General features: G+C 38.4%; 1 protein-coding gene across 1 annotated transcript; it reads left to right on the top strand.

The window, feature by feature from the left end:
• Positions 1-11,391, top strand: LOC144976683 (E2F-associated phosphoprotein-like). Its single transcript, XM_078921024.1, has 5 exons — positions 1-198; positions 4,027-4,214; positions 5,230-5,364; positions 8,982-9,213; positions 10,568-11,391. The coding sequence occupies exons 1-5, from the start codon at positions 125-127 to the stop codon at positions 10,851-10,853; spliced, it is 915 nt and encodes a 304-aa protein (XP_078777150.1). The 5' UTR covers positions 1-124; the 3' UTR covers positions 10,854-11,391.
• Positions 11,392-11,975: the final 584 nt, after the last annotated feature.

Here is an 11,975-nt window from a genome sequence, read left to right as displayed (position 1 = left end):
CTTCTCAAGGGAGCACACTCTGATTGAAACGCGAAAATGTATTTTCACTTTGGCGTCGCAATGATAACGTTAACGATAACGTTTTGAAAATAAATTTTAAAGACGCATTATTTTGATCGAAATAATGGCCTTTTGGTCACAAAACGATGGCTATGGACTGCAAGATGACGAAGACAGCAGCGATATATCGGGTTCAAGGTAAGCCGAAAATGTACAGTGCACGACCCCACCAACATCACAGAGTCAGAGGTGTGTGACTGTTGTGACCAACCAATCTCTTACTAATATCAACATAAACATCTCAGGAGTTGAAAAGTTGCTGAAAAACGTCGTCCCATCTAAGGCGTCAGGTCCAGATAACATCTCCAACACAGTACTCAAGGAGTGTGCTGAGAGTTTGGCCCCCTCATTATAGCATAATTTTTCAAAAATCGGTCGACACCGGGATACTCCCCTAGCCCTAATGACTGGCTGAAGGCAAACATCGCACCTGTATTCAAAAAAGGCAACAAAAATAAAGCAGAGAACTACCGTCTGTAATATCCAAATTATGAGAGCATATAATCTGTAAGAACATGACATGATGAACCACTTTGAGAACAATGACATCCTAACTGACCTGAACCACGGGTTTCGCAAAGGATACTCATCATGTGAAAGCCAACTCCTAATAACTGTAAACGACCTGTTGAGACTCCAGAATGCCAACACTCGGGCAGACATCGGCATCTCTCGACTTTTCCAAAGCATTTGATACTGTGCCCCACCAAAAAATCCTGCAGAAACTAGAAAATTACGGAATTCGTGGCTCTTTACACACATGGCTTTGTAATTTCCTCACAAAACGTACCATGATAGTAGTCCTAGACGGCACGTCATCGGATGAATATCCAGTCATATCAGGCAAGCTGCACCCTCGCGTTTCGTCCGCCGAAATCTTAGCCACGCCCCAACGTCATGCAAACAAAACGCCTACCTCGCACTTGTGAGATCACAATTGGAATACGGAGCAGTTGCTTGGGACCCCTACCTGAAAGAGGATATTGAAAAACTTGAGAGAGTCCAGAGACAAGGCTCCCGGTTCATAACTGGGAACTATAAGAGCAGAACCCCAGGATGCATGACAAAAATGTTAGAAGAAAGAAATGTCATCAGCCTCCAACAAAGAAGAAAATAAACCCGTCTGTCATTCATGTTCAAGATTATAACAGATCAAATACCATCAATAAAGGCAGACTCTTTTTTCACACCACGACCAAACAAAAGAAAAATCCGAGCACTCACTTTTGCCAACCACATAACCGAAAACCCCATTGAGAGATACGCCACAAACAATTCGAACTGCTTCAAAATCCCACAGACAAGAACACAAAACTACAGAAATTCTTTCTTCATTAGAACTATCTCGAGTGGAATGGGCTGGATGAACTGGTCATCATGGCACCACACCTAAACGATTTCAAGGCCCGACTGACATGGGCCCGCGCCCAATGAGGACACCGCTGAAATACAACCAGACCATTGGTTTCTTCAGCGCCAACCATACAGATACAGATACCTCTCTCTCATTGATATATAACTAGAAAGCGTATTATCACCGCATTATCACTCTCATTAGGCTACTTACCTTAATTATGGGAGGGGGGGGGGCAGCCCTTGTAATCCCTCTGAAGAAAATGATACATAAATTTTTTATCTTAAACTCGTCACTTAAACACTGAAAGCCTTAAAAACCGGGTCACAACCAAATGAAATGAGGGCCAGAATGAGGGCCAGGACAACAAGATCACAAAAAAAAAAAAAATCAAGCAAAAAAAATAAATAAATAAAAAACAATTGTATACATATATATACAATTTGAGGCTTTTTGTTCAACCTTTTCAAGGCTTTGATTTTTATCACAATCCCAGTTCACATCAACTGCAGGTTCACTGTAAATGTAGGGTGTAACTTTGTTTTTGGTCCTTAATAATTGATTTGGTTGCTATTGCTTTGTAGGTTTCCCTATGTCGCTAATTTTTGCTTTATTTGGGTGGGGTCAAATCAAGCTGTCTTATTATGTATTTCAAATTACAGTACAGTGCAGCACGAAAAAAAACACAGAAATCTTGAACACATCTCAATTCCCCTTTATAATTTCAATCCTATTTTGATAGTAGTAATAGTGGCAACATGAAAATCTTGAACACTTTCAGAGGCCAACATGGAAATTTCAAACAGACTAGCTACACATGTTCGTGTTCTTTGATAACATTCTTTTGCCTATGTTTGTATTAAATGGAATTGAAAGCTTCCACTGCTCTCCATTGCTGGGAGAAGCCTTGATGGTGGACAAGCAACTTGTCCCTTTTCATGGCCATTACCAGTTTCTCCAGTACGTACCATCAAAGCTGGATAAGTACAGAACTAAAGTTTTTTGGGTGAACAATACCATCAACGCCTTCCCATGTTATGGCAAGAGGACCTATTTAAAGTCAGGATACAGTGTTGGAGAAACTACTGTTCTCGACATTGTTCAGAGGTATTTTCAGTCTGGCAAGAACGTAACTTGTAACAACTTTCTTACAAATTACGAGTTTGCTCAACAGCTCCTGCTGCAGAAGCTTACTCTTGTACTTGGAAGCACTGTAAAAAGAAACAATCCACTTTTGCCGAAGCTCTCTAAGGAGAAGGGGTCACAATGGCTCACTTGGTAGAGCACTCCCATCACATGCAAAGGCACTGAGATGATCCTGGTGCAGTCGAGATTTTTTTTTTTTCTGTACACCCCTGTCCACCCAGCAGTGATTTGGTAGCTGAGTCTGTTACTGTTAGATCTAGTGGAAAATAATTTGCTATAGAATTGCTACAACCCAATGGGTAGCTAGCCATTACTATTGTCAATTTCACATTATAGAAACCAGGATAAACTCTTGCTCCACAGGCCTAAATGGCTCTGAAGGACTACTTCTGCTCTTGAAGGAGGAAAAGCTACACTCACCACTCCAGTCCCTTTATTCATTTTTTTTTTTTGAAAGCACAACCCTTGTGAGCTGCCAGACGAAAAAAAATCTGAATCTTAATTGCTTCAGCATGATGCACCAAAGAGCTGATGTCGACACCTCGAAATCTTCTGCAAAATCCAATATCTTGACTTATTATAATCAGACTAAAGGAGGTGTAGACATAAGGTTATGTACAAATACGAATACAGAGCTTCAGAAAAGAACAAAATACCAAACATGGAACATTTTGGATTAAAAAAAACAAAAACAGTAAAAATATTAATATGTCTATTAAAATTTTAGTTGTTTTAAGTGATGTAGTATTAGTGCTTTTACTGTTTTTTTGTCATTGGCTAGAGAACAGTGTTGAGCCCGAAATGTTGTGTTTGGTATTGTTTTATTTATATTTGCACACCACTTTTTACAGTTCACAGATTCTAGCAGGTTTGTATTCTCTGTGTTCATAAATCTCTCTTTGTAGGTTACCAGTCAGGTCAAAAAGACTAGAGTGGCAAATCATGTGTGTGATAGCGAGTGGTGGTAAAGGTTAAAAAGGTGTCTGGTTTAACTGCATAGGTGTTACAAAATTGTGTTGAGGATAGGGACATTAAGAGAAGAGGAGGGAGGGAGGGAGGGAGGGGCAGTTATATTTATAGGACTGGGTTTGCTCATGGGGTGAAATGTAAATCCTCAGATACAATTCATATATGGATCCTCTTGTTGGTGGACTTCATTGCCCACTGACCATATTCAGGTTGTTGATTAGGTATTTGAGTTAACGTGTCATCAATTAGTGTGCATTGTATTCACCTACTCATTGATTGACATTTAAAATGCTTTTTTTTTTTTTAATGTGTCAATACAGAATACCAATTAAGATTTTTTTTGAATGCACTAAATTTTTTAATTGTTTCTTTACTTTATTGAACTGACAATTATTTGCTTTGTTGATTTTCGGTTGTCAGATGTCTTTTTTTTGGTAATAGAAGAAGGGTTTATACTTTTAATGTGTAAATAAAACATTATTATTTCTTTCTTTCAGCTCAGAAGACGAAATTGATATCCTTCTTCATGGAACTCTGGACCAGAAAAGAAAACTGAGACGTTTACAAAACCGAATTGATGGGAGGAAGTATGACAAAGACAAATCTTCATCAAGTGAAGATGACTTTGAAAAGGAAATGAACGCTGAACTTGCTCAACATGTTGATTTTATTGAAAAAAATAGAGGTAAATCATTGTTCTAAATTTTAAATGACTCCCAATTTTGAAGCAATGACAACAGGGATACACTGTTCCCTTACGGGTTAAGTATTTTGATATTATTAACATTAAACATGCAAGATAATTGTTAGTTAACTTATATTTATATAATCTCTTGTAGATTTCTTGCTTATGAATTTACATTCCAGCACAGTTTCCTCAAACTCCTCGGGGCATGCAAAAAGGTTTGAGGAAACCGTGCCTTGCTAAAACAACTTCATGGAGTGGCGCTCCATGGTATGCTCTTAGCTTCGAACCTGAAAGATACCTAGTTTGAATATTCACTGCATTGTGTGGCCTTCAACAAGCCAACTCTCCATAGCTCAATTTGCAGTGCTGAGCTGCGGTTAACACCTGGACTATTCCAGTCTTCCCTTTTAATAGACCCAAAGACGATTCTCCACTTGAGGATAAATAAAGGGAATTTTATTATGTATTTACTTTATTGCCTATTTTGAGGGAGATAACTTTATACATAACATGTTACATGAAGTTGTGGTGTGTGTGGGGGGAGGGGGAATTGCTGTATCACAACATTCATTTACTATACCCTAGCATTAGCAAATCATGGCGTGCAATATTGAAATTAGAATGAATGGGGAAGTAATAAGATGAGCGGAGAGGTGTCGGTTATGCAATGGAGTGCATATTGATATTGTGTATGTATGTGTCATATTTATACACACACATACATAACTGTCAATGTCACAGTAAATCATCAGTGGTCGAAATCACAGGTCGCATTTTTAAAAAAATTCCTCAATTAATCTAATTTTTTATGCTGGCTGTATTATATTTGTTTTTTCATTTCAGATTTCTTGATATCCCCTAGATATTTATTTATGCCTAGTATTGTGAATTTGTGATAAAAACGTAATGAACTTCTTCTATTCTTCTTGTTCTTATCATCATTATTATGGTATAATAATGAAATTAATTATTCTATCTCATGATGATTTTAAAAAAATCAATTCTTTTACAGAGGCATCTGGTAGTGAAAGGTTAAAATTTGCATTGGAAGCCCCCGAGAACGTCAGTGAGCAAAAGGAGATGTTTTATGATGATGTCTACTTTGACTCTGATGAGGAAGGAAATGATAATGGGGATGGTCCACAAGGTACATAAATTAAATTTATACTGTTAATTGATTTCTTATCTTGTTTTATTTTTTTTTAAAGGTAAAAGTCATAATGCAGGAATTCCATAATTCTATTAGTTGAATTTTGTTTTTACCCCGATGCTTTGTTGTAAACTTTTGAGAAAATCTGCTTTTAGACTTTTTCTCTTTTGTTTCATGATAGCGTTTATTAAAATGCCTGTCTCCGCAAGATTTTAGCTGCTGACTATATGGATGAATATTTTTGTAAGTTGCCGACACCTACTTGTATTCATGAATACTTCTTAACGAAAGAGAAAATAAGGCAAAAAAGTTCTCAAAATCAAATTTTCCTCTGATTTTTTCAGAGCAAGCATTTAGAAAATTGGTACTAGAGTAGATTCAGGCTTACCGGACACACAAGCCTTATCTGTGGTCGTCTCAGAGAATGGAAGACTGCTGGCCAGAAATAAGACCAATGCTGTATAGTGATGTCGTAAAATGTAACGCTCAAGTGGCCGGTTTCAGGTGAACAAGCCGATTTTGCACCCTAAGCAGTCTTTTCCATGTTCTCGACGCAAAATGTTATTCGTGACATTTTGGTACTACCGGACACTTATGGAACGTTAAGGTCCAACCGGACACCCAACTTGGGCAAACCGGACACCCTTCACGGATGTTGAAAAACACTGTTTCCTTTTGTTTTTTTAAAATAGTTTTCAGTTCATAAACAGTTACAACAAATCCATAGGCTCAGTTTGTAAAATATCTGCCGGGTCATTGGTCAATTTAGGGTTCGATTCCAGCTTTTCAAGGACATTGAAGGACTCTTGCCATAAATTGGCAGAATGTTTCCTTCCCCCAAAACGACTGCCATATATTTTCATAAATAGCTAGACTAGATCTAGACGTCTAGATAGATAAATAAACACGTTTATGTTCATTTTCAACAGAGAAAGACAAAAAATAATTTATTCAAAACAATTAATATGGTACATAATCATAACGCAACATGTCACTTGCACAATGTACAAACAAACGTGAAAACACTGATCTCCTCCTCACTCATCCCCAGTATCTTCTCTCTCTCTCTCTCTCTCTCTCTCTCTCTCTCTCTCTCTGTGCCAGTACATCCTCTGTGGTACCACCTCCCACACTTGCACCAAATCCATCCATCCAGGTTCCTATCACTTCCACAAAAATCACATAAACGTTCATCTTTGTCATTCACACCACATAACTCATCCATATCCATCTCAACGTCCGACCTGTCATCATACACAACCATCGTATCATCATCCTCTGCACTAGACTCCACTCTTTCTTCCACTCTCCTCTTCTTGCCCTTCCCCTTCCGAGCCCCATCACTTGGGTTTTGTTATTGGAGCCGACTTGATAGGGGTGCTTGGAAGAAATGTCTGCAATGATGACTGAACCTCCCAGGTAGAAAGGGAAGCCAGTCTCGTCGCAATTGAAGACGTTGCTGGGGGGGGGGGGGGGGGACCTTGGTAATGTCGATGCCATTTGACATTAGCGATGTCCGCATGGTGTGGAACCACCCACGTATCTTTCCTTCTGATACCTGGGCGCGTTGTTCCCCAAGGGACATCGCTTTTCTCTCCCGCACCTCCCCCTTGTGTCTCTCCATAAATGCTTTGTACCAGTAATATCCTGGCTTGTTGCTTTTGAAGGGGTCTCTCTGCCTTCAGCATTCATTATTCTTTGCACCTCCAGGCACAGCTGCTCCCTGTCCTTCCCTTCACCTGCCCTGGCACAGGCCACCATCCATTTGACAAGTTTTTTCTCCTCCTCTGTGGCCAACACTGTATGAGATACCCTATGGACGGGTATTTTCCGGCCATCTTGTCCATCAGGGTTGATTTCGGGACAGAGTAGGTCGCAGCGGCCTGGCGGAATGAAAGATTTTTGGTGCGGATGGCATCAAGTGCAGCATCCACACTCTTGTCAGTGTACTTTGATCGCGGCATCTTGGTGCCTGTAACAATGTGAAAAAATTAACTTTATTTAGATATTTGAACTTCATTTTCAGAGACTGGCTAGTCTAATAATGTAAATTGTCCTTTACAATGGTGAACATAATATAATTTTAGGAAGGCCTTCCGAAAGCTCCTACATCCCCAGTATTTTTTTATAATGTTCTAGTAGGGGGTTTGGGAGGGGGACAAGTTTTATTTTTAAAGTCTCCCCCCTCCCAAACCCCCTACCAGAACATTATAAAAAAAGTTTCCCCCCTCCCAAAACATTATAATACTGGGGATGTAGGTGTAGACGCTTTCGGAAGGCCTCCCTAATTTTCTAATAATAATAATAATAATAATCATGATAAACATAGGCCGGTCAACAGAAATACAAGGAAAGCATTGCAACAAATAATATTATAGACGTCTAGAATAATAATAAACAACTTAATCAACCCGTCCGGTTTCACCTGAATCGTTTAAATTTTCTTTGGTCAAACCGGACACCCCCCCACTGGAGCTAAAATGAAAACCGGACATCGTCAGACGATCTAACCACAATCAAACGATCCTAAAATAGCATGTAGTGCAGTGGTTGAGCCGAAACTCCTTAATAAAAACGTATAAATAGCTTAAATAGCAACTTCCTTGCACACCTTGCAACCCATAACAAAGAACGGGATACTTACGTTTTGTGAGAAATATCTCGATGGAAACACGATTCTTTGACTTCTCCTTGATTGCACTCATTGAAACGGCAGGAAAAACGTCACAAGAGACGTGTGCTTAGTTACTAGAAATATGCACCGGGGAAAAAACAAAACAAAAGGAAATTAGACATCGAATCGGTTAGCGTCCGGTTTGACCCGTGTCCGGTTTGACCTGAATCTACTCTACATGAATTAGCAGACAACTTATTTTCTTGAACAAGGCGGAATAATTTTACGACCAAACGTAATTTTTACCATAAATTTGCCTTCAGTCGACGACAACAAACACCGGGTCTGTAATATTCAATCAGAACACCAGATCAAAAATATCCAAACACTGAGTTGTACTCATACACTGGATCAGGTTGCCAGATAAGAAAGGTCAATCTTTTTTGCACCTCGATTTATGACAGATTGGCGTTTAATATTCCTCAGAGGAGACCAAAATGTTGTACATGTTTTCTTAATGTTTAATGGCGATAATTGATTTCTATGAATAAATGATTATTGTAGCCGTGGCTCTTTTATGGTAATTTTAATAAATAATTATAAATATACTACTGTAGTATCTATTGGAATATTGTTCCCTTCAAACATAAAAAAATATTAGATCTTGATCCATTAAAAATAATTCTGGATGGATCAAAAGTATTCATGAATACTCATGAATGAATATTCATGAATACTTTTGACCCAGGATGCAAGTTGCCGACTCCTCATATTCGCTGCTTGTATTTGATAGCCCCAGGCGTCATTTATCTGTTCTTCACAGCCCTAGTGTGAATTATGGAAATTGCAGTCACAACAAAAGCCTGGACCTCTCCATCCAAAGGCGAGGGACTTACTACTAAGCCATCAGCCCACCAATATTTTCTCTGAGATTTGAGGAATTTTTCATTTGTAAGAAAAGAAATAAAAATATTTAGCTTATGGACTTTATATATTTCAGAATTGGGAAAACATGCTGTTATTTCTAATGATGATCTGCTCTATGATCCAACCATGGATGACAAAGATCAAAGATGGGTGGACAGACAACGGAGGCGAAACAATAATACAAGTCAACAGAGTGCTTCGTCTTCAGCTCAAAACAAAAGGAAGAAGCCAGCCAAATTACCCACAAGTGATGCTCTCCTTGATTGTCCTGCATGTCTGACAACCTTATGTTTGGACTGCCAAAGGTGATACATTTTCAAAGAACCCCTTTTTCCTTTCCCTCCCACAGCTCTCTCTCTCCCATTTACTGAATAATCAACAGTAAAAATAATTACTCAAATATTTGTTAAGGTTTGTTATTGTTAACCATAGAGACTTGAAATTGTTGGCATGGTGGATTTTTGCAACAAAATTCCCAAATTACTAGACGATGCAATGTTTAATAACTCACTGAGTTTAGAAAACTATGCAAGACTTTAAAAAAATGCTAGTTGTGTTTCCATTTGGCTCGTTGTAGCCATAGTGTATGTGAACTGAATATGAGGTGGCTTTATTACTACAGTACAGCTCGCATATAACGGTCTCAGCTACTATGGGAAATTTTTAAATCCCTGTTCTATGGCCTATATAATTCATATAAATTATGCATGGCTATAACTGGGAAATATTTCTTGGAACACAGCTACAACAGGGGTGTGAGTTTAGTACCCAGTTGAAGAATTCTACATACTCAGAAGAAAAGAGGAAGGGACACATGACACACATAACTTATAAGGAATGGAGATGAGGTGGGAGTGGGCGAATTGCAGTTATTGTGTGTACTGTTGGCATTTCTCTGTGAACTTTGTGTATCCTTTACAATGCAACAAAAGGCTAGTGAGAGGCGCATGACTGACCAATCAACATGTTGATACACTTAGGCCTCATATGTTAGGCGTGGAGTGAGACTATGCCTAATGAGAAGGGAGATGGTGAAGAGCTCTATGTTAAGCCTGAGACTAGGACTGTGCGCTAATTAGGTTTTGAAGTGCACTTAGTGGTTGCCCGTGGCACAGTTAGAATGGGTGGAAAGCAGGAGAAAGGAGGAAGGTAGAATTAACCGGTGCATTGTTCCAACAACCTGCATTATGTCCTGAAGTAAGATTTGGAAGTCTCAGTCACATATTGTCTGATTTATTTACTTAGGGATGTAATGTAATTCGAAATGTGTTCCTTGTGTTTGTTATTTAAAAAATCTATTTCCCTCAGTATTGCTTTCCTTCAAATTCCATATGCATGGATATAACGGAACTTGGCTACAACTGGGATCCATTGCTACTCCCACTATCTCCATAGTATCCGGTTCTGCTGTAGTGTCAAATAGGGGGGAGGGGGAATGGGGATTTCTAAAGTTTTCATTGGATCCGAGGTGAGTTAAGTGGAATCTGCTTAAAACCAACAGTCTTCAAGTCAACTTATTTTGTTGGTCTCAATCTAAGTGTGTCCCACAGATAATGGATAAAGTCAACTTTGCTGAAAGTTGTGAAAGTCAACCCTTTTTCTGGTCTCGTGGTGGATTAATATAATGTGTTTTTTTTTGGTTTTGTTTTTGCTTTTCAGGCATGACGTATACAAACACCAGTACAGAGCCATGTTTGTGATGAATTGTGTGACAGACAGCACTCAGATGCTTGAATGCCCAGATCAAATGTCAAAACGTAAGAAAAAGAAGAAGAAAACCTCAGAGAACAGTGACACATTTCCTCAGACTTCCACTGCCACAAGTACTGTTTTGGGATCAGACTTATTTCACCCTGTAAAATGTACTGAATGCAATACTGTTGTTGGTGTCATTGACTCAGATGAAGTTTATCATTTTTTCAATGTTTTGGCAAGTTATACTTAGCATTTTTGGTCTTAACATGGCAACAAACCAAAAGTCCACATCCTGAACATTACACCAATGATACTACAATCTATTGCATTGATGTTGCTCTGCCGCACTTTCTCCTAACTCCATGAGATGCAAAATAATTTTCCACCTGGCTTGCATTTGTTATGAAGCCACTCAATTCGAATGATATAATGTGTGCATTCCACAAGATTGGGCTACCTTAGAAAAATAAAATCACCTAAAGACAATCACATATTTTAAAACTAAATGAAACTAAAGCTTTTCCAATCTTGATTGGAATGACCCATTTCGGTCTAAAATATGTGGGCTCATGATAAAAGCTGCTCATCTGCAAACTGCAATAGCTAAATCTAAAAACGGGATGATTGTGTAGAAATGAATTATGTTATTGAATGTTTAGATACACATTGTTGATATCATAATGTCATTAACAGAAAATTTCTAGTTCTGTTGCATCTGCTGTGGGAAATACATTTTAAACAAATTTTCAATGTACATATTTCAAATTAAATAATTTTACTAATACTAATCCCTACATTCGTTTCTATTTTTTTCTAAATTTGAAATATAATTTGGTCCACCATTGCTGCATCTCTCTCTCTCTCCCCCCTGCTTTAACTTTAAGAATTTAAAATTGAAACCAACCGTCAGTTCCATTTTCCCCCTCGCTGTCATTGTCAGCTAATTCCAGTAACAGTTGGAATTCTTTTTTAAGTTAAGTCACTCAGCATGACTGTGAAAGGAAAACTAAGACAGTCATAGCGTAAATGAATGTTATAGACAATTAGATCCAAGCCTTTGACTCTGCAACAGGACATTCTGCTGTTTTTCTTGTCCATCCAACAGTGATTTTTGTTTTGTTTGTTTTTAAGGGTTTTACGGTGTTGCAACACATTTAGGTCATATAAGTATAAGCGCCAGTAAATAGGAAGAAAATGGGATAGTCAAAAGTTCTAGAATTACAATTAAAGCACCCAAGAAAAAGTAAGTCAAAGGGGAACTGGTTCAAATAGGAAACAGTAGTAGATTCCAAGAGGACACCATCATGTACTTAGTTTGAAGTCACCTAAATGTTTCATCCTGACTCAAGCACAGGTCCCCACCAAGAGGAAC

This window comes from Berghia stephanieae, chromosome 1 (genome assembly GCF_034508935.2).
Source record: "Berghia stephanieae isolate SIO BIC M18660-M18661 chromosome 1, UCSD_Bste_1.3, whole genome shotgun sequence".
Taxonomy (NCBI): Eukaryota; Metazoa; Mollusca; class Gastropoda; order Nudibranchia; family Aeolidiidae; genus Berghia; species Berghia stephanieae.
Note: the sequence above shows the minus strand (reverse complement) of the source record. Positions and strands in the feature narration are given on the sequence as shown.

What these genes read in the sequence shown, in the direction of transcription:
- LOC144976683 (XM_078921024.1), top strand. Translation starts at nt 125, where the DNA reads ATGGCCTTTTGGTCACAAAACGATGGCTATGGACTGCAAGATGACGAA. An exon ending in AGCGATATATCGGGTTCAAG is followed by an intron (nt 199 to 4,026) that starts GTAAGCCGAAAA and finishes TCTTTCTTTCAG; the next exon opens with CTCAGAAGACGAAATTGATA. An exon ending in TTATGTTTGGACTGCCAAAG is followed by an intron (nt 9,214 to 10,567) that starts GTGATACATTTT and finishes TTTGCTTTTCAG; the next exon opens with GCATGACGTATACAAACACC.